The sequence below is a fragment of the Bidens hawaiensis genome, unplaced genomic scaffold (genome assembly GCF_021521415.1).
Source record: "Bidens hawaiensis isolate Kalapana, Puna unplaced genomic scaffold, B.hawaiensis_p1.1 tig00033154_1, whole genome shotgun sequence".
Taxonomy (NCBI): Eukaryota; Viridiplantae; Streptophyta; class Magnoliopsida; order Asterales; family Asteraceae; genus Bidens; species Bidens hawaiensis.
In genome coordinates, this window is record NW_027495672.1 from 165,380 (window position 1) to 186,240 (window position 20,861).

The 20,861-nt window shown below is 33.7% G+C and overlaps 3 protein-coding genes across 3 annotated transcripts; 1 reads left to right on the plus strand and 2 right to left on the minus strand.

Moving 5' to 3' along the window:
- Window positions 1–250: 250 nt before the first annotated feature.
- Window positions 251–3,891, minus strand: LOC143584542 (ras-related protein RABB1b). The gene is made up of 6 exons (XM_077066571.1): window positions 3,742–3,891; window positions 3,454–3,593; window positions 1,829–1,911; window positions 1,538–1,742; window positions 608–676; window positions 251–496 (listed from the first exon to the last, which is right to left on the minus strand). Exons 1-6 carry the CDS (start codon window positions 3,785–3,787, stop codon window positions 407–409), a joined length of 633 nt encoding a protein of 210 aa, XP_076922686.1. The 5' UTR covers window positions 3,788–3,891; the 3' UTR covers window positions 251–406.
- A 2,933-nt stretch (window positions 3,892–6,824) lies between these two features.
- Window positions 6,825–12,754, plus strand: LOC143584537 (protein FAR1-RELATED SEQUENCE 5-like). Its single transcript, XM_077066566.1, has 3 exons — window positions 6,825–7,080; window positions 10,378–11,076; window positions 11,180–12,754. Exons 1-3 carry the CDS (start codon window positions 6,825–6,827, stop codon window positions 11,623–11,625), a joined length of 1,401 nt encoding a protein of 466 aa, XP_076922681.1. The 3' UTR covers window positions 11,626–12,754.
- Window positions 12,755–15,605: 2,851 nt separating this feature from the next.
- LOC143584543 (uncharacterized) lies at window positions 15,606–18,060 on the minus strand. Its single transcript, XM_077066572.1, has 6 exons — window positions 17,896–18,060; window positions 17,544–17,858; window positions 17,244–17,472; window positions 17,071–17,166; window positions 16,372–16,994; window positions 15,606–15,795 (listed from the first exon to the last, which is right to left on the minus strand). The coding sequence occupies exons 1-5, from the start codon at window positions 17,935–17,937 to the stop codon at window positions 16,843–16,845; spliced, it is 834 nt and encodes a 277-aa protein (XP_076922687.1). The 5' UTR covers window positions 17,938–18,060; the 3' UTR covers window positions 15,606–15,795; window positions 16,372–16,842.
- Between the last annotated feature and the right edge of the window lie 2,801 nt (window positions 18,061–20,861).

Consider the following 20,861-nt stretch of genomic DNA (forward strand, 5'->3'; position numbering starts at 1 on the left):
TTCGGAAATAAAACCAAGCAAGTTTAATTATTACAGTTATAACCATCAACGGAAAATTAACACTGAATCAAACGATTTAATTCATTTCCATTTTGACCAGGGTGTAAAATTTTGCATTAGTCAGGTGTCTGTATCAAAGGCGGATATTATCAGTCAACAAATACATGATCACAAAACCGGGATGGCTAGGTTTTACGGGGGACCTATCAATTGTCTTTCAAGGTAACACAAAATGCGATTAGTAGGTTGGCAAACCTTATGTAGTTATGTACACATGAAAACCATTTTCATGTCATTCACACATCATAACCGAGCCCATCCACAATAGCAAGAAACCAGTTATACTAGTATATTACATGTTCCAACATTCGGAAACGATAACATGTTAATATTTTACCATCTAAAATCAACCACAACACCCGCCACTCTGAGCAACTGTCCCCTCTCTTGCCCCAGTGCCTTGAGGACGCCCATATCCCACCTTGATCCCAGATGACTAATCATTTCATATCACCCAAAAACAAATTAAATTAATAAAAAGGTCCCATTAAATTATAACCCAAAGTATATCAAATCAAGCTGAAAAATGAACAGTTTATAGATTTACCTCATTGGACACATCAAACACACCTTCCTGAATCTTCTGAAGTATCTTCTCAGCCGTCTTCAGAAAAGCCTGCATATAATCCAATTTGCTTTAGTTATAAATGGGTTGATTCGGGTTGTGTTTTTATCTTAAACGGGTTTAACAGAAAATGTTGATAACTTTCCAAGTCTTTTATTGGAAGACTTAATTAACGTCGTAGTTAACTATTTACAACTTGTTTTAGAAAATGGAGAAAAGTGTTTGTAGATCAACCGAACCCTGATATATTTAAACCCATACCAAAAACAAAAATGACCTGTTTTAAACCGACCCGATTACACACGTTACTAGGCATGTAAATGAACCGAATGTTCAGTAAACCGTTGCGAGGAAGTTCGTTTATGTTTCCTTTAATTCAATAAACGAAGAACGATGAATAGAAACTTTGTTCATTAGTTAAGCGAACTAACATGAACACATGTCTCATTCGTTCACTTATGTTCGTTTATGTCTGTTCGCTTATGTTTGTCCGCTAATGTTTGTTTAAGCTTGTCCGTTGACGTTCGTTAATAATATATTCATTTAACTATTTTTTGGTCCATTACAGCTTGGTTTAGTTTTATTAGCGTTCTAGGGCTCTAGGCCGCCCAACACACTGTTCTTCGCATTACTTTAGTTGTTTTTTAGTTCAGTTATGCTCATTCATCTGTGTTAAGTTATGTTCGTTAAATTGTTAACGAATGAACATAAATGAGCGTGAGCAAGTTCATTTTCTTAAGAACAAATACGAACAAGAAAACCCCATTTGTTTATATGTTTGTGTTCAGTCATTTGTCCAGTTAAAGTTAAAAGAACGAACGGACACGAACATACTCTGTTCATGCTCCTTCAGTTTGTTTACAAGCCTAGTAGTTACCAAACCAGCCCAACTCATATCTTTGTTTTCAGTACCTCTTCAACGTTTTGTGATGTTCTCGCCGATGCTTCTAGAAACAAAAGCCCGTTTTCCTTTGCAAACTGTTCTCCTTCCTCTTTGCTGACAGCCCTTCGGTGAGAAAGATCACTTTTATTCCCGACAAGCATGATTGTCATGTTGGGATTGGCGTGCTGGCGTGCATCTTCAAGCCATCCAGCTAGATGGTTGAATGTTTCTCTCCTAAAAAGTCGACCATAGTCAAACAACACTCGTTATGGATCATGAATGATATCCTAATAAAAATTACCTATGATAGTTATATGTACCTGGTAATGTCATAAACCAGAAGTGCCCCAGCTGCTCCTCTGTAATATGATCTAGTGATTGATCTAAATGATTCTTGTCCAGCCTAACAGTTAATAAAAACAGATGATGTAACAATCATGTATTCTGTAAGTAAATACAATGATATATCTTTTGGTCTAAAATTTAAGATAAATCACATCAGAAACAAGTGATATATGAACAATAATTTCAAGCTTCAAACTTCTATTCTTGAACTTTGCCCCAACAATCAAAGTATAGAATCAAGCTTCAAATTTCTTAACCCTTTTCAACCATGATCTATAATATTCTATTAGTAGTATTTTCATGGTTGACCTTCTGTCACTTTTTGCAATACATTTTCCATTTTTATCATTTGTCATATCTTCACTTTTCTGTGTCTAATTTTTTTTTTAAGTCATCAATATCTTTTCTCTGTTTTCCACTTGACTCAAACATAGCCAACCATCGGCTAGCTGTAGCATCATACATTATACAGTATCAAAATTACTAATATCACCAAACGCCCTGACACGAGTGACGAATACACTTTACATTTACAGTTTCTAATGTTCAAGGGTATCGAATCAATGATGAATATATAATGTATAACCAGTTACAATATAGATATTTTTTTAATCAATATAAACACTTAGCACCAGATGAATAGTCGTTAACTAGGTTAATCACATTGTCATTCAAGTCAGCATTAAGCTTTCTTCATTCATGTCTTACATTTGTAGTCCGACTTTCCTTCTATCAAGAAAGTACTAACACACTCAACTTTCTTCATTCATGTCTTGTATTCCTTCACTTTTACGTATAATATTATCTTGAAACCATCGGGTGCATTATCACCCTTGGTCATTCTTCAATATAACTAATGTCATCTAGTCACCTATGACCTATCTCTTAGTTTGTCAGATCAGTTTGTTACTATTGAGTCTATTCAGTATTCACAAACAGAACCAAAATCTTTTACAGTTTTTAACCATTACTTCAGTACATAAAAGAACAGAAAATCCCTAGTGATATCCATTTTAAAATAATTATAAAACATATTGCCTGCTAAAGGTAATATTCTACTCTATGATAACAACAATGAAACAATATTATACCTTAAAAAAGTTACTAATGCTATTTACAAAGTAATACAGTTCAAAACCCTAGATATCATCAAAAGCAATCATCACCAACATTTTGCACTAATCCATTAATTAACAGATTCCTATGCAGTCAATATCGGTGCTCTAGCAGTGCTATAGCGTTTATCGGACCTCTAGCAGAATATCGGTACCGATAATATCAATATTGACCGACATATCACCGATTTTCCTGATATCAGTTTTTTAAGTCTTAATTGTCAATTTTTAGTGTTTAATGTTAGTGTTTTAAGTCTTAATCAGTTCCTACTTGCAACAATTGTTAGTATTTTGCAAGTTAGAAAAGGTTACTTTGTTAATGATAGGAGAGTATAGTGAATTGCCAATGTTTAGTTGCTATACATATAAATTCTGCATGATATTAAAATTACCGATATCTCAAATAATTTTTCGGCATTAACTGCATAGACAAATTCACAGCAAAAGGAGTGCTAGCAACGGAATCGGTGGCGTAAAACACTTACAGTATCCCAAATCTGAAGCTTGACAGGCCTGCCATCAATGGAGACCATACGAGCACCGAATTCGACTCCAATAGTCAAATCATGAACCGGTTGAAACCTCTTGTCAGTGAATTGCAACAACAAACACGATTTGCCTACACCTGAGTAGAAAATAACCAGTAATCATTAACTTAGATCGGTTTGATTTAAAATTAGGTTTGTTAACGTGAAAACTGAACGTAAGTGTGTTAGGGTTTACATGCTGATGAATAATAATAATAATAATAATAATAATAATAATTTTAGTACCTGTATCACCGATGATTATGTATTTGTAGAGGTAATCGTACGACATTGTATTGTATTGTATGATTGTTTAACCCTAACAGTAAGTAAGTAACAAATGAAGAAAGAAGAAGAAGAAGATGAATGCTTCTTGTGTTGGGGGTTTATGATGGTTTGGTTTGGCGATGAAAACTTGACGTGGCGGACACCCTTTAATTTGATAAGATCAAGTTTAGAATCAACTTTACACGTGATTATTATCAAAAATTAATCAACTAATTGTTATTATTATTATTATTATTAAAAATAATAAACAATTGAATAAACTTTAATCTTTTTCTATTATTGTTATATTTATGATTAAGATGTCCAATTATTAATTATACTCTTAAATAATAAACATTTGCTCCATTCTCTAGAGAATTCCATTCAAGGTGCAAGGTTACAAGCAGGTAACCCTGCTTTGGAGCTAAACCTTTTAAATAATCTTTTAAACATTTTTGGTGCATGATTCTAACTTTGGAGCTAAACCTTTTAAATGGTTTAACTCTTGGTTAGAGAGGGATGGGTTTGAGCAGGTGGTTATTGGTGCCTTACAGGGCTCTTATGGTAATGGTCCAGTGGATACTATGCTTCATAGGAAGTTGGGTGCGGTTAGAAGTGGGTTGAGAGATTGGTGGAAAAAGGTGTCTAATAAAGAAGAAGAACATTTGGAGCTGATTAAAAAAAGATATTCAAGATTTAGAGCGCTTAATGGAGACTCGGGAGTTAGAGGAGGAGGAAGTTTGGGTTCGGGAGGAAGGAAAAAAGGAAATGGAGAATATGTTGATTTTAAAAATTCGGGATCTTCAGCAGAAATCTAGAGTCAAATGGGCTTCTTTAGGGGATGAGAACTCGGGGTTTTTTCGGTGCATCAAAGGGAGGTGGGCTGCCAATGCTATTCCGGGGTTGGTAGTAGATGGTTCCTGGATCTCTAAACCGCCTCTAGTTAAAAGGGAGGTTTTGAGATTTTTCAGGAATCATTTTAAGGAGTATTGCTTTCACAGACCCGTTTTTTGTTGTGATTATTTGAAACAGGTCTCGGAGGGAGGTATTGGGGAGCTTACAAAGCCGTTCTCTAAGGAAGAAGTTAAGGCGGCGGGCTTTGATTGTGGTGCAGATAAAGCGCCTGGGCCGGACGGCTTTAACTTTAGGTTTATTATGCACTTCTGGGCTTATTTGGAGGAAGATTTTATGAAGGTGTTTGAAGAATTTTATCATTATGGGGAATAATCAAGGAGTGCAGCTCTTCTTTTATTACTCTTATTGCAAAAACTAAGACGCCTATGGGATTGAAGGACTACAGACCTATCAATCTTATTGGGGTTATTAGTAAGATTATTTCTAAAGTGGTTGCAGCTAGACTGAAGAAAGTTATTGGGGAGGTGATCTCGAATTCGCAATCGGCTTTTGTGAAGGAGAGATACATTCTTGATGGCCCTTTGGTGCTTAATGAGGTTATTGGGTGGGTCAAGAAAAATAGAAGACAAGTATCCCTGTTGAAATTGGATTTTGAAAAGGCTTACGACAACGTGAGTTCGGAATTTCTGTTAGATGTCTTGTCTCGTATGGGTTTTCCCCCGAGGTGGTGTATGTGGGTGAAAGGGATTTTGCATTCTGCTCGGTCTGCGGTCTTGGTAAATGGTTCGCCTACGTTTGAGTTCCAATGTCAAAAGTGACTTAGACAAAGAGACCCATTATCGTCGTTTCTTTTCCTTGTTGTCATGGAGGCTTTGGCTTGCTTGTTTGCTAAAGCTAGCGATTTGGGTATGTTGGAAGGGGTGAAGCTCCCAAATGGCGGTCCGGTTGTGTCCCATATGTTTTATGCTGATGACGCGCTAATTTTGGGTAAGTGGAATGCAAACAATTTGTGTGTGACAAATCGCATTCTGCGGATTTTCTACTTATGTTCCGGCTTGAGAATTAACATTCACAAGTCGGTGTTATGTGCATTAGGGGTGGTGGAAGAGGAGATTAGTTATATGGCGAATTTTTTGGGATGTAAGATTGGGAGATTGCCTTTTATGTACTTAGGCGTTAAAGTGGGAGCGAATATGAACCGAATTTCAAATTGGGATCCGGTGGTGGAAACGATTCAAAATAGATTATCTTCTTGGAAGTCTAAACTTCTTTCCATAGGTGGACGGCTTACTTTGTTGAAGGAAGTTTTAGCTAGTTTACCGGTGTACTACCTCTCTATTTACAAGGCCCCGGTTACCGTGGTTGAAAAGATTGAGAAAATGATGCGGAAATTCCTTTGGGTGGGGTGTAAGGAGGGTAAGGGTATGCATTGGGTGTGTTGGGACATTGTTACAAAGCCTAAGAAGGAGGGAGGCTTGGGTATCACTAAACTTGTTGAGGTAAATACGGCTTTGCTTGCTAAGTGGGCGTTTAGATTTAAATCCGATGTTGAAAGTATGTGGAGGAGGGTTATTGAGTGCATTCGTGGAGGAGGGTTATTGAGTGCATTCATGGAGGTAGGAATCGGTGGGTGTTTCTTCCGATTAAAAACTCTATCCCTGGATGTTTGAAGAATATTGTTAGTCATTTGGATAAGGTGGTTATAAACGGGATTTCGCTGAAATCCCAAATTCGGGGCAAGCTTGGGAATGGGGATTCTCTTCGTTTCTGGTTGGATTTATGGCTGGGCCCGGTGCCGTTAAAAGACAGATGGCCAGGGCTGTTTGAATCGGACAAGAAGAAAAATGATAAAGTGGGCATGCGATTGATGCAGGTCGATACTAAAGCTGTGCTGGCAGACTCGTGGGTGATGGAAACGAACACTGTACAGACCATTTCTGAAGCGCAAGAGGCTGTCTTCTTGCTCTCTCAGGTTAGATTCGCTGGGGGAAAAGATAAGTGGGTTTGGAAACCTGATAAAGATGGGTTGTTTAGTGTTGCGGCTGTTAAAAAATGGTTGGGAGAGGGCGGTTTTGCGGCTGTTAAAAAATGGTTTGAAGTGGGAGTCTTGGGTCCCGATTAAATTTAATGTCTTTGTTTGGAGAATGATCCTGGATCGTTTGCCGACCCGTGATGCGCTGGCTAGAAGGATGATTAACATTTCGGACATGTCTTGTCCCTTATGCGACACAGGCTACGAAACATTGCAGCATCTGTTAGTTGATTGCGGTGATTCTTTTGGAGGTTGGAGCTTTAGTTGGAAATGGTGTAGGATAAATGGAGGCATGTTTCGAACAGTTAAGGATATTATGAATATGGACTTTGTGGCTAAGGGTACTAAGTGGAAGATGAAGACTTTAAGAGGTATCTTGATGGTTTCTTATTGGGTTATTTGGAACGAGCGAAATAAGAAGGTGTTTCAAGGTTCGTCCTCCTGGGTTGTGGACATGGTGGCGAGGGTGAAAGTGTTATCCTTTTTTTGGTTTAAACATCGAACTAGGTACAAAAATGTGGTTTGGATCGATTGGGTTAAATACCCTTTGTATGGTTTGTAAGTTCTGGTTCGGTCCTTGATTTGAGGTCCGGCCTTTGTGTTTAATGAAATTTTCTGTTCAAAAAAAAAAATTATACTCTTAAAAGTTAAAGCTAAATTTATTGAAGATGGACTGTTCACGTGATATAGTGGACAAACATATATACTCTCACACTTGTGAAGATGATTTTTCATTGTCTTTTTTATTTTCTCTCTTTCACATAGGGATAAGCAAATTTGGTACTGGTACCACTTCGTACCGGTATCAGTGCCGGAATCGGTACCAATTACCAAAGTTTTGAGTTTTCGGTATTGATACCGCACCGCACATTTCAATACCGGTAAAAAAAATAAACGATTTTTGAATCGGGATTTTCAGCACCGCCACCGATCGGTCTCATAATCTCATCCTTACTTTCACATTGGTTCAAGATATTTTGGATAGATATGCGCATTACATGGTTAAAAAAATTAAAAAAAAAAGTTGAGATGATTAAATTATAAAATGTAATAATGCCACAATTGTATTCATTACATCATACATTTATACAATGGAAACCTTAAAGCCCATGAAATGAATATTATTATCATATTAATAGATTACATAATAGTGACTTTTAATCCTGGTCGACCAATGTAAATTTAAGATTAACTCTCAGCTGTTTGATAAGGATTAAAAATCAACCTTTGCCTAACGTGATGGTTTCATAATAATAGTTACATAACCCATGTAACTATCCATTACACCTATTCACATAGGTAACTACCCACTACTAGACATATAATATAACATTTGAAGCATTCTTATGCATACATCAACCATTGCACAAAAGATGGATGAAAACCAAAATAATAAACATGTCCATGTAAGGTGCAATACATACAAAACCCACCGTAGAAGAAATACACCTTTTGTGTGATCTAAAGTCCAAACTATCTGCCTCACAAATATCTTGAACATTAAGCAATACGGTTCTCAATCAAGATCAACCCAATTTTATAATTGGGTTGTCATGTATTTCATTCGAGTTGTTAGAGGCTTTGGCAACGCAGTTGTTTCTTTTATGGTCGTGTTATGTTTTCTTTTGTTTCTTATGTTCTAAATACAAAGATCTTTATTCAAATTCCTTTTATGTTTTGCAAGGAGACGATGAAGGTGTTTGTTAGTAACTTTTAATGGTGGTCGTGAACTTCATTATCAACTATAAATAAAAAAATGATAAATATTATAAATGTGTTTGTTTAACGGGAACTTGTAAAAGCATTTGGTTTTGTTGTTTTGTGTATGTATGTTTAAACAATCTATGACTTAATGTTTTCTAAATATGTATTATGTATGTTTTGGGTGACTAGATGTTATATGTACGGATTCGATCTTAAAGTTTGTTCGTATACATCTACTTAAATTATTATTAGTTAGTTGTAATAGTAATAAGAATGTATCCTTATGATGTAGATACTATATGTAAAATTGTGTTGATAACATTGTATGAAAGACTACATAACGTTAATGATTTAGCAATTCAAAAGTCCCACAATTTGAGAAAAAATTAAAACCTACATAAACTAAACTTTCATTATTTGCATTATGAAAATATAGACAGGGAATTTAAACCCTAACGGTTAGTAAGATACATAATGTGGACATGGGTAGTGGCAAGTTAACACTAAGTTCATGCCCTTTTTTAGGTGGTAGAGTGTGGTTTAATTTTTAAGGGTTACTCAATTTTATAAGTGGCAATTAATTTACATTTCTCTCTCTACCTTTGAAAAAAAACATTTATAAGACTTTGAACACTTGTATTTAAAGAACATAAAGAGGAAGTCACAGCTCAGGTAATAGCTACTTCAATTGTATTTGAATAACATCCTTCGTCTTCGTGTTCAGCTGTTGGCTTCAACTTTGGTTAAACACTAAACTGCTTTCTCTTTACCCTGTACTCTCGGTGTTATAACTTATTCAAATAATAAATGACATAAATCCTTTACATTATGTTTTAGTTTCGTCAATTAACATAGTCCGTTTGTTTAGCTATGTTTACAATCCCCGATGTCCAGGTAATTATAGAATCCTTTATGCGTGACATATAAATTAGAGGTAAAGGATTTCCAGAATTACAATGGGTATGATTTAAAAAGGAAAATTGGTTTTAAATACTCCCAACTATCATGTGTTGGCAAATAACGGGTCCAACTTTGCATTTGGCTGGTGATGGTTCCAACTAAAGACCTATTTGTTTTTAACGGTCCGCGACTAACGGATGACTAACTCCGTTAGTCGGTTGCTGAGTTGGCACACCTAGTTGTCAAATTTTGCATATGTGGCAGCTTATGTGGCAATCAAAGTAATATATAATATATAATAAGTAATATATATATATATATATAGGGAATAGATCAAATACAAATTAAAAAACCATACTAAACGTACAAATCAAAGAATTGGGCGGTGGCAATTTCGTAATTAATCAAACACCTATTTCTTCAGCGCTGATCATCTGTTAGTTATACTACGATCTCCATCAATTCAAAAACAGATTACAATGCCATTGCTGAGTAGCTAGGGTTTATGTTAGCGATATAACTACATCAAGTGCTTAATTTCTCAAATCTTATAGTGTATTCGATTAATTGACTTCTTCAATGGCTGAAGACATGGACACTAAAATTGAAGGTATGTAGTTCTTCATTCGGTTTCAATCAACTTCGATTATTTTGTGTAATAGTTTATTGATTTGTCGAGCTACCTAATTCATTGAATGATTCAGTTAATTTATCAATTAGTTTTTGAATTTATCTAAAAATTGCATTCGTGAAGCTATAGTAGTTGCATTTATACTTAGCGTATTTTTGTTCTTTTATTACTTATGTCCAAGTTTTTACTCTAGAGTAATTATTTTCACAAGTAGAGTAATTATTAGATCATAAGTAAAATATGTATTTGCATAAGTAGTGTAATTGTTTAATTCTAAATAGAGTAATTATTTAATCATATGTAGTGTAATTATATGTTTGATCTTTTTGTAGATATTTTAACTTTGTAGAATAGTTATCTGCATAAGTAGTGCAATTGTTTAATTCTAAATAGAGTAATTATTTAATCATATGTAGTGTAACTATATGTTTGATCTTTTTGTAGATATTTTAACTTTGTAGAGTAATTATACGTTTGATTGATCTTAATGTAGATAACATAACAGAAGATATAACTGTTGGAATAAAGTTCAAACCTGTTGTATCTTCTTCATTAAAACCAGTTGAAGGCATGATTTTTCCATCTTTGGATGCTTCATATCAGTTTTATGTAGAATATGCTAATAAAGGCAGGTTTTCAGTACGTAAAGGTACTCAAACTGAAAAGAATGGTTTTATACAATATAAGTATTTTATATGTTCAAAAGAGGGATCTAAACCACAAAAGAAATTTGATTCTCTTGAAGAAGTTCATCAAGGAAAAAAACAAAAGAAATGTAGGAATATGCCTTCTATTCGAACCGGTTGTCTAGCACAAATTGCATTATGTACTGTTGATGGTGGCAAATCATATAAGATAAACAAGTTTATTGAAGAACATAATCACATTTTAGTTTCCCAAGAAGATATGCACTTTCTCCCTTCATCACGAAATTTGACAGTTATGCAACAAAAGAGGTTATATTCTTTATCCACGCTAAATCTAGGTCCTGTTAAATCATTTAATATTTTGAGGACAGAATACGGTGGTTTTGATGATGTTGGTGTAACTGCTGCGGACTGCAAGAATTTTAAAAGAACTATAAATTGCTATATTGGAGAATTTGATGCCGAAATGATTGTTCAACGGTTATTAAACAAGAAAGAGTATTTTCATGATTTTTCTTTTGACTATACCGTGGATGAGAGTGGCTGTCTAACTGGATTATTTTGGGCAGACGAAGTTTGTAAAAAAGAATTATTTGACTTTTAGTGATGTAATATCCTTCGATGCAACAGTCAATACCAATAAGTAAGGTTTTCTTCCTTTTTATTTATTTATTTTTTTAATTGTCAAACATTTTACATTTCCTTTTATTTTGATTCTTTTTGTCCACAGATACAAGATGGTTTTCGTTCCATTCACCGGAATTGATAACCATTTTCGCAATGTTAATCTTGGAGCTGGTCTTATTGCAAAGGAGACGATTGAATCCTATACGTGGTTACTAACATGTTTTTTGAAAGCATTTGGGCGTCAACCAAAGGTTGTTGTTACTGATCAAGATCCCGCCATGAAGCAAGCAATTGAATCCGTTTTTACTGAGAGCAGGCACAGATTATGCATGTGGCATATAATGAAGAAAATAGCTGATAAGGTTAGTATTATTGTTAAATTTCTAAATAGAGTAATTATTTTTTTAAGCAGAGTAATTATATTTTTGTTTTTAGTTAGTGAGATTGCTCATAAATTTATATTGTGATTAAAACTCAAGTTGAGTAATTATTTTAATTGTAGGTTGTAGAGTTTAGATTTAGTGTGAAGATTTTAAAATAAAACTACAATGTTTTAAGTAGAGTAATTAGATTTTTAAGCATTTTTTTACTTTCATATTACAAACTATATTCTGTCATGATCTTAAATCTTTCTTTTGTTTTTCAGGTTGGGCCCACATTGTGTAACAATGAGAACTTTAAGCGTCGTATTTGTAATATTGTTTGGACAGATTCCATTGAACCTGATGAGTTTGAGATGACATGGCACGAAATAGTGAATGAATTTGGTCTTATTGATAATTCTTGGATATCTACTATGTTTGGTTTAAGATCAATGTGGATTCCAGCATATTACCGCGATAAGCCTTTATCGGGTCTTATGCGTACTACATCAAGGTCTGAGAGTGAAAACCAATTCTTTGGTCTTGTTTCGAACTCACAACTAACTCTTGTCGAGTTTTTTTAGTCATTTTGATATGGCGCTTGAAACTCAAAGATATGCTCATCGAAAAAATGATCATGACACGATGAATACGAAACCCGGTGAATGTACTGAATCAGACCTTGAGGTTGATGCTCTTAAGAGATACACCCAGACAATTTTTGGGATGTTCAAGAAGAAATATATTGTGGTATTAACAGATGTCATCCCATTGGCATTGTTGAAGATGGATCGAATGCAAAAATCTATGTTAAAGATAAAGAAGCTTTTAGAAAAGGTTTCCTTCAGGTACATTTTAGTGTATTTTTTATGAATAATGTTTTTGTTGCCTTTATTGTAGACAAATTAAATATAGAAGTAGAGAAATTATGATGTTAATTGTGACAGAGAAGATATTTTTATTTTTTTAGTTGTAGAGTAATTATGAGTATAATTAGAGTAATTATGTTATTGAGGCTTTTTTAACTAACTAACTGTGACAGAGAAGATATTTTTATTTTTTAGTTGTAGAGTAATTATGAGTATAATTAGAGTAATTATGTTATTGAGGCTTTTTTAACTAATTGTTTATTATTAGAGTAATTAGAGTATAAGAAATTTCTTTTGGTAGTGTACATATTCTTGAAATAAAACCATAAATTTTGTAAGTAGAGTAATTATTTCTAAAATTAGAGTAATTAGGTTATTGAAGATTTTTTAACTAACTGCTTATTATTTCACAGGTATCCGTCAATGTTGCTGATAATGATTTTTCTGCTTCATGTAGCTGCAAAAGGTTTGAGCAATATGATTTGTTATGCGGGCATGTTTTTGTTGCGTTTAGCGTTTTTGAGATTGATGAGATTCCAAAGTAGTATATTTTGAGGCGTTGGATGAGGGATGCAGTTTCAAATAAAAGCAAGTGTTCGATTTTCGGTAAAGATGTTGCTAATGGCAACATTGATAAGGCTAATGAGATTGTCCGTGACATAATGTTCGCAACTGAAAATATATGTAATATGTTATTCACGGACATAGAAGCATTAAGCAAAGTTAGAGATCAAATTAATGGCATGAGGGAAAAGGCAGAAGAGGGTTCTCAAGCTAAACCGATTTTGAAGAAAAATGATATGTTGGCTTCTCTTCTTGGATATGATCAACCGTCAACGTCTACTATTCGAGTTCCAACTTGTATTAGAAATAAAGGGCGCGGTTCTCACAAAAGATTTAAATCATTAAAAGAAATAGCAGCCAGTCGTGCTGGGAAACGATCAAGAGTTTGCTCGGTGTGCGGTGAGGGAGGTCATGATATTCGAACATGCAAAAAAATGCCTGTTTATCCTCCTAATCATCCGCCTGGACCATAGTTTTATACTGGATATATACTGTATTGTTTTTAAGATTTTACAAAGTGTAATAAAAGGTATAATGAATGCTTGAAAGAATAAAAAAAAATACTGCAATTATAGGTTTTTTTATAACACGGTAATTGTTTGCAATATAACTTTCTTTTGATAACTAGAGTAATTGTTGTGATGACTAGTGGAATAAACATTTTAACCTGTGTTGTTATTGTTATAACATAATTTGATATTTGGACAAACAATTTTATAAGTCAACAATCACATGCAATCTCATAACTAGAGTAATAAAAGCAACCAACTAGAGTAATTTTACATGCTTCAAATTCTAGTATAATAAAAGAGTAATAAAAGCATACAACTAGAGTAATTTTACCTGCTTCAAATTCTAGAGTAATAAAAGCATTACATGCTTCAAGACAATGTCATCACATCTAAATTCAACCTGCCACATCTAAATTTTTCCAGAAAAACACAAAAGAACAGTATTCTTCAAATTCATACAAGCTGTCAAATTCATACAAACTTTCCTTGCCTATCCAATATCTTTTCCAAGCAATTCTCATTCAATTTCTCACGTTCCGTTGGATCAACGCCTTCAAATTTTAATGCTTTACTCACGAGTTCGTCCTTTGCTTTGTTTATGTCGGATAAGAGCATCTTTGACAAAAACTTATGCCTCAATTCATTGATTTGCTTTTGTTGAGCTTTTTCATCATTTGAGAACCCACAAACCCATGCATCTTCACCTTTATATGTCTCCATATGCCGCATTAAATAAACACCACAGTCGATCTTGTTTATTTCGGTCCTCCACGGCATCTCCTTTATTTTGATTTCTGCAACTCTTAACTTGGTATGAAGTTTGTTTCTCTTAGATTGTAAGTAGTTGCAGAATGTATTTCTCTACAATATTTTCAAAATATATTAGACTTTAGCTTTGGTAATCAATATAATTTAAAATATATGTAATAAGTATTACCATGATGTTTGGTATATCCTTGAAGTTTTCACCCATTTTACTGTAATCAATCAGTTCAATCTTTCCTACGATCATGTGGAAAACCAATACATAATAGTGATCAGATATCACCATTGGTATAAACAGCATGTCCATTCCATTTAAGCTTGCCACTTTATTTTTTCGAATAAATTCATCCATATTGCTTTTAAAGAACTTCAGTCTACTTTCATCCTTAATCTGCTCATCATAATGATCGGCAGGCTGCCATTTTAAATAGAATAATTGTTGATATAAATAGAGTAATTATTGATATAAATAGAGTAATTATTTTTGCACTTCAAATTGTTTCAATTGTAGTAGTAGTTTGATCACATACCAACATTGATGTTGTGCAAAAAAGCCTTTTTGCTGAGAATCTGCCTCGTTTACTTTCTTCATTGTTGAGTAATTCTATCCAGACATCTATAAGGTTTGTAGCAACTTTAACACCTCCATGTAAGCTCTCAAACATCACTTTCATTCCAACTGATAGATACTCAGACTTATAGACCAATGCACTGTGTTTTTAAAATATTAGATAGATGAACAAAATAAAAGGCCAAAATTAATTAATTTGTAGAGAGTACTTACTTTTCTTCTATAGGAGCAGATATATAGTTTGATATAAGTATTTCATCTTCTGAAAGCTTTGGCCCCAATTCAACATGACGTTTAACATACGGCGATTTAAATGCTGAGGTTAGTTTCGGTATTCTTTTCTGAATTGCTTTTCCCTCTGGAGTCGTCTCTGATTCAATGTTTGTTGTTTGAAGAAATAGCATATTTGTTAACATCGACTCTACATCAGCTTCCAATTTTTTGTCACCTAATAACATAATTCAGTAGTAGAGTAATTAGTTTATAGAGTAGAGTAATAATCAGTTGTATAGTGATGCATACAAGGGGATTTTTTGGCTACTAGATTCCATGGATCCTTTTCAGCAGCCCATTTAATAAACCCGGAATTTTTATCCTCTGGATTTTAAAGTCACAGATTAATTACATATTATAAAAGTAGAGTAATAATTTTATACCTGTCTTTGCACAATCATCAACACTTTTCCTTTCCTTGCTAGCACCATCTTGAACATTCCTACCTTCGACTTTATTAATTACATATATTTTAGTTTGATATATTAATTACATATATTTTAGTTTGATAAAAGTTATTGATATTAAACTAGAGTAATTATCTTAACATACCTGTTTTTCCTCATGCATTTTCGTTACTCCCACCACCATCTTCACCGTTTGCTCCCACATTCCCGGCATCTTTTTTTATTAAGCTTTAGATTCCGCCTCAGATATTGTTTAAATTTACCACCATCTTTAACAGTTCCCGCCTCCTCGGGAGGATCTTGAACATTTGTACCTTCGACTAGAGATGTAAAAAAAAACTGATTATGTAACTGAAACCGAAAAAAAAAAAACCGGAACCGGTTATGGTGGAAAACCGGTTTTTTTGTAACCGGTTCGGTCAGAAACCAGTTAGACCGGTTTTATACCGGTTTTGAGTTTATATGACTGGTTCAGTTATATAATCGGTTTTTTCCTAAACCGGTTTGTTCCCATCTTTTATATTTTGTTCATCGAGTAGGAGTCCACTTATATATTAACGAGCTAAATTGGGTAGTTTTTGAGATATGTTTATAAAAACTACATTTTCTTAAAAAAAACAGCAAAAAAGTTTTAAAAAAACAGCAGCAGCTGCACAGCAAGTAACAAACTGGTTTTTAGACCGGTTCTTTAAACCGGTTTCTCAGACCGGTTTTTTAAAACCAGTTACAAACCGGTTCTAACCGGTTTGTATCGGTTATGGTTTTTATGCTTCCGAAACCGGTTTAAACCGGCCCCGGTTAAAAAAACCGGTTTTTTTGTTTAAAGAAAAAACCAAATAGGTTAAAAACCGAAACCGGTTTTCAAGAAAAACCGATTTGTACACCTCTACCTTCGACATTATCAAAATCATGTATTTTTTATTTTGTAGAGTAATTATTTCGTAGAGTAATTATGCGGATCAAAATATATTAGTTGTTTCATACCTTCCAATGCTCCACCATTCTCAACATTCAAAGCAACAATATTGATGTTCCCGCCTACATCTCCGCTTCCATCATTAACAGTTCCCGCCTCCTCGGGAGGATCTTGAACATTTGTACCTTCAACATTATCAAAATCGTGTATTTTTTATTTTGTAGAGTAATTATTTCGTAGAGTAATTATGCGAATCAAAATATATTAGTTGTTTCATACCTTCCAATGCTCCACCATGCTCAACATTCAAAGCAACAATATTGATGTTCCCGCCTACATCTCCGCTGCCATCATTAACAGTTCCTGCCTCCTCGGGAGGATCTTGAACATTTGTACCTTCGACATTATCAAAATCGTGTATTTTTTATTTTGTAGAGTAATTATTTTAATCAAAACACATTAGTAGCAACAGTATCAATGTTTTCATACCTTCCAATGCTCCACCATGCTTAACATTCATAGTAACAATATCAATGTTTCCGCCACCATCTTTAACAGTTCTAGCCTCCTTGGAAGGATCTTGAACATTTGTTCCTTCTACATTATCAAAATTGTATAGGTTAAATTTTGTAGAGTAATTATGCGAATCAACACATATTAGTTGTTTTCATACCTTCCAACGCTCCACCATGCTCAACATTCATACCTTCCAATGCTTCGCCATCATTAACAGTTCCCGCCTCCTCGGGAGGATCATGAACATTTGTACCTTCAACATTATCAAATGGTTTGTTTTTAATTTTGTGGAGTAATTATGTGAATCAAAACATATTAGTTTTTTCATACCTTCCACTGCTCCACCATCATCATTCAAACTAATCACATTCATATCATCTTCAACATTCTCAGTTTCAAAAACTTCTTTCCAAACAATTTCATTCTTCCAGTTGTTGCACATTTCTTTGATCTCATTATTCCCCAAATAGTTAGATTCTCCATGTTTGACCATTTCATTTATGTCACCAACTATCTTCTTGAATTCTCCAAGATTTTTGTTCAGTTTCTTTATCCATGTCTACAAAATTAAATGTAATTAGAAATATATTTTTCACTCGTAATTATAAAATTAGTTAGTGTAACTATTACCTTTTCTTCTTTTGTACAACTCTGATTGCACCGCTTTCTGTAGTTTGAGCCCAAGTAGGCTGAGACACTTGTTAATTTTAATTCCATTGGTGTAGTAATCCAGCCATCGATATATTCTTGGGTGCTTGTTCCAACTTGAAATCCCAGGTTTAAGGAGTGGCAATCATCATCTACAAAATTAACTTTTTGTTTATTAAGTGAAACAACACTCATTAACATGTTAAATGATGGTGTAGTTATGTACAAATAACGTACCTTCATTTTCATTATAAGTTCCATCTTCAATCTCATTTTCCACTTCATTCTCATGTTCCACTTCATTCTCGTTTTCCACTTCAATCTCATTTTCCACCTTATTCCTCGTTTTCCACTTCATTTCCGTCCTTTCCTTCATCTTGAAAAAGTGTTTCTTCTATTGCATTCACATTTGTTGTTGTGATATACTTTATTGCAGGTGTCTGAACTTTAATCTCCTGCCCTTTTTGATACTCATATGCAAACAATAACTGTCATACATAAATAAACATTTTTAATGAAAAGAAAGTTTGTATTAAAAATAAACATTATGTATATTAGTAGTTACTTCTAGTATAATATTGATCATTAACACCATTCCATGCTCTTTTTGTTCTATTTAGCAATTCAATCATGTATTCACACCAATTCATATCGCATATATCTGAATCATTTTCAATCCACCTAATGATTCCTTGATTAACGGTTGAAGACTGGGTTATTAATCCCAACATAGTTGTAAATATGACAAGAAAATTTGTATTGAAAAGACGTCCACTTTCTGAAGTTTTTTCAACTATCTTCATCACTTTATAAACACTTATCCTAGTTTCTTCAAATTGGTTTTTGAACTCATCCGTTCTAACATCAACACCTTTTCTTGGTTTGTTCTTTTCAAAAACTGTTAAACACCCCATCGGAATCCCCATGCAATCCTTTACAAGAGAATGTGCTATTTTGATTATACGATTTCCTATATTGAGCTCATTTCTGTCTTCATCATAATTCACGAGTAGCCAATATGCTAAACGTGTAGGGGTAGCAACTATGTTGAAGGATAGTATGCTCTCAAATCCCATTTTTTTGACTGCTTCAATTTGTTTTTCAGATAATGACTTTATTACATCAACAAACTTGCCCGGGTTGCAACGCAACTTAAGTCTCTTGTTTTCAAAAATTATAAATGGCTTCCTAGGGATTGGCTTTGGAATATTTCTCTTAGACCGTTTGTTAGGTGATTCAAGATCATCACCTAAGTCAACCTCAACCTGCTTCCGTTTCTTCCCCACATCCTCCTCTTTCTTTTGCTTCTGTTTCTTAATCACTACATCCTTCTCAACCTTCTTTTCTTTATCAACAACCTTTTTTGGCACTATAATCTTTGCATTTGTGCTTCTTCTCCATCATTAACTAAAACAATAGGTGACAATTTATCATTGGAAAACCTACAAGCCATTTTCACGGATATTCTTTCACTCCTCCTCCCTTTCACTATTTAATTAACACCAAAAACAGCCAATTAGAACACATGTTAATAATTACTCTACTCAAGGATACTAAATACACTATATACGCAACAACTACAAACAACTATGAAAATTACTCTATTCATGAAAAATAATTATACTACAGCCTAACACCATATTCCAAAAGCCTTAAACAGACAAGTTGCACACCAAAAACAGCCAATTAGAACACATGTTAATAATTACTCTACTCATGGATACTAAATACACTATATACGCAACAACTACAAACAACTATGAAAATTACCCTATTCATGAAAAATAATTACACTACAGCCTAAGACAAAAAAAACAACTAATTACTCTATGTAATTACACTATAACCAGTTTTGTTATTACTACTATGAAAATTAATTACTCTATGTAATTACACTATAACTAATTACTCTATGTAACTACTATGAAAATTACTCTATTCATAACTAATTACTCTGTAATTATTCTATGTAATTACACTATAACCAGTTTTGATGGTTACAGTATGATAATTACATTACTTGAAAAAGTTATTAAAGAAACACATAGAGTAATTACCTGGTGGTCTATCATGGAATTTTTTGCTTCTTCGTTCACTATAACCCAGTGCTTTAGCATCAGAATCTGTTTGAATGTGTAGAAAATGCATTAACTCATTAGAAATATATTAATAATTACTCTATTTATACATACTAATTACACTATATACGAAACAACTACTATAGCTTTGATAATTACTCTAGCTGTGAAAATAATTACACTATAAACATACAAATTAACATTGCAAACTACTTAGAAACATGTTGATAATTACTCTACTTATATAAACTAATTACACTATGTACGAAACAACTATTATAACTTGGATAATTACTCTAGTTGTGAAAATAACTACACTACAACCTTAGAACAGATTACAAAATCTATAAATAAGGAAATTAACATTACAAACAACTTATTATAAACATATGAATAATTACTCTACTTATTCACACTAATTACACTATATACGAAACAACTACTATAGCTTTGATAATTACTCTAATTGTCAAGATAATTACACTACAGTCTTAGAACATATTACAAAAGCATAAACATACATATTATACACATACAAAGTTAATTACTCTATTTAATTACACTATAACCAGTAAACAAAGTAACAAAGAAATTAAGCAATAAACATACTAGTTATCTATTTTGGTTCGAAGCAAGGACTATAAACTAGTGTTTCATCATTTGTATTTGTATGTATATGTTGAAATTACATTAAACATGAGATATTTGAAATCAATTTTTCTCGATCCAAGCCCTAGGTATACGAGCACGCACACAAGTGATCTGAATAATGAAATTTACCTTCAATTGCCATTGTTAGCAGATGATTTAGCGTATGAATGGTGAAATTGATTGATGATTGTAGGTTTTGAGAGAATCGTTTGGGGGTTTGATGAAATGGATTTTGGATGTAGACAATGAATTTGGGGGTTTGTGTGAAAAAAGAGATTTCAACTTATTTACATAATTGCCACCATGAAATTCTTTAATTCGCACGTTTAGTATGGATTTTGTATTTGTACAATAACGGCCCCCTATATATATGTATGTATGTATGTATGTATATATACATGTGTTGTCTACTTGTCTTCCTCATCCCTGTTTAATTCTCTAGCAGCCACCACCATCGCCACTAGCAGCCACCACCTGCAACAATCGCCGGAAAACAAATCACCACTGCATCACGTTTTTCCGGCTCCTCCCTCCCACTGCATATACCTACCTGCACCCACGTTTTTCCGGC

Excerpts from the sequence above, each read along its gene's own strand:
- LOC143584542 (XM_077066571.1), bottom strand. The coding sequence starts at position 3,787 with ATGTCGTACGATTACCTCTACAAATACATAATCATCGGTGATACAG. Across the intron at positions 1,743-1,828 it reads CTGGTTTATGACATTACCAG|GAGAGAAACATTCAACCATC; the intron begins GTACATATAACT and ends TCGACTTTTTAG. Across the intron at positions 677-1,537 it reads CATCACAAAACGTTGAAGAG|GCTTTTCTGAAGACGGCTGA; the intron begins GTACTGAAAACA and ends GATTATATGCAG.
- LOC143584537 (XM_077066566.1), top strand. The coding sequence starts at position 6,825 with ATGTCTTGTCCCTTATGCGACACAGGCTACGAAACATTGCAGCATCTG. Across the intron at positions 7,081-10,377 it reads AAATAAGAAGGTGTTTCAAG|ATAACATAACAGAAGATATA; the intron begins GTTCGTCCTCCT and ends ATCTTAATGTAG. Across the intron at positions 11,077-11,179 it reads TACCGTGGATGAGAGTGGCT|GTTTTCTTCCTTTTTATTTA; the intron begins GTCTAACTGGAT and ends CCAATAAGTAAG.
- LOC143584543 (XM_077066572.1), bottom strand. The coding sequence starts at position 17,937 with ATGAAGGAAAGGACGGAAATGAAGTGGAAAACGAGGAATAAG. Across the intron at positions 17,859-17,895 it reads AGTGGAAAACGAGGAATAAG|TGGAACATGAGAATGAAGTG; the intron begins GTGGAAAATGAG and ends ACGAGAATGAAG. Across the intron at positions 17,473-17,543 it reads GTTGTACAAAAGAAGAAAAG|ACATGGATAAAGAAACTGAA; the intron begins GTAATAGTTACA and ends TTAATTTTGTAG.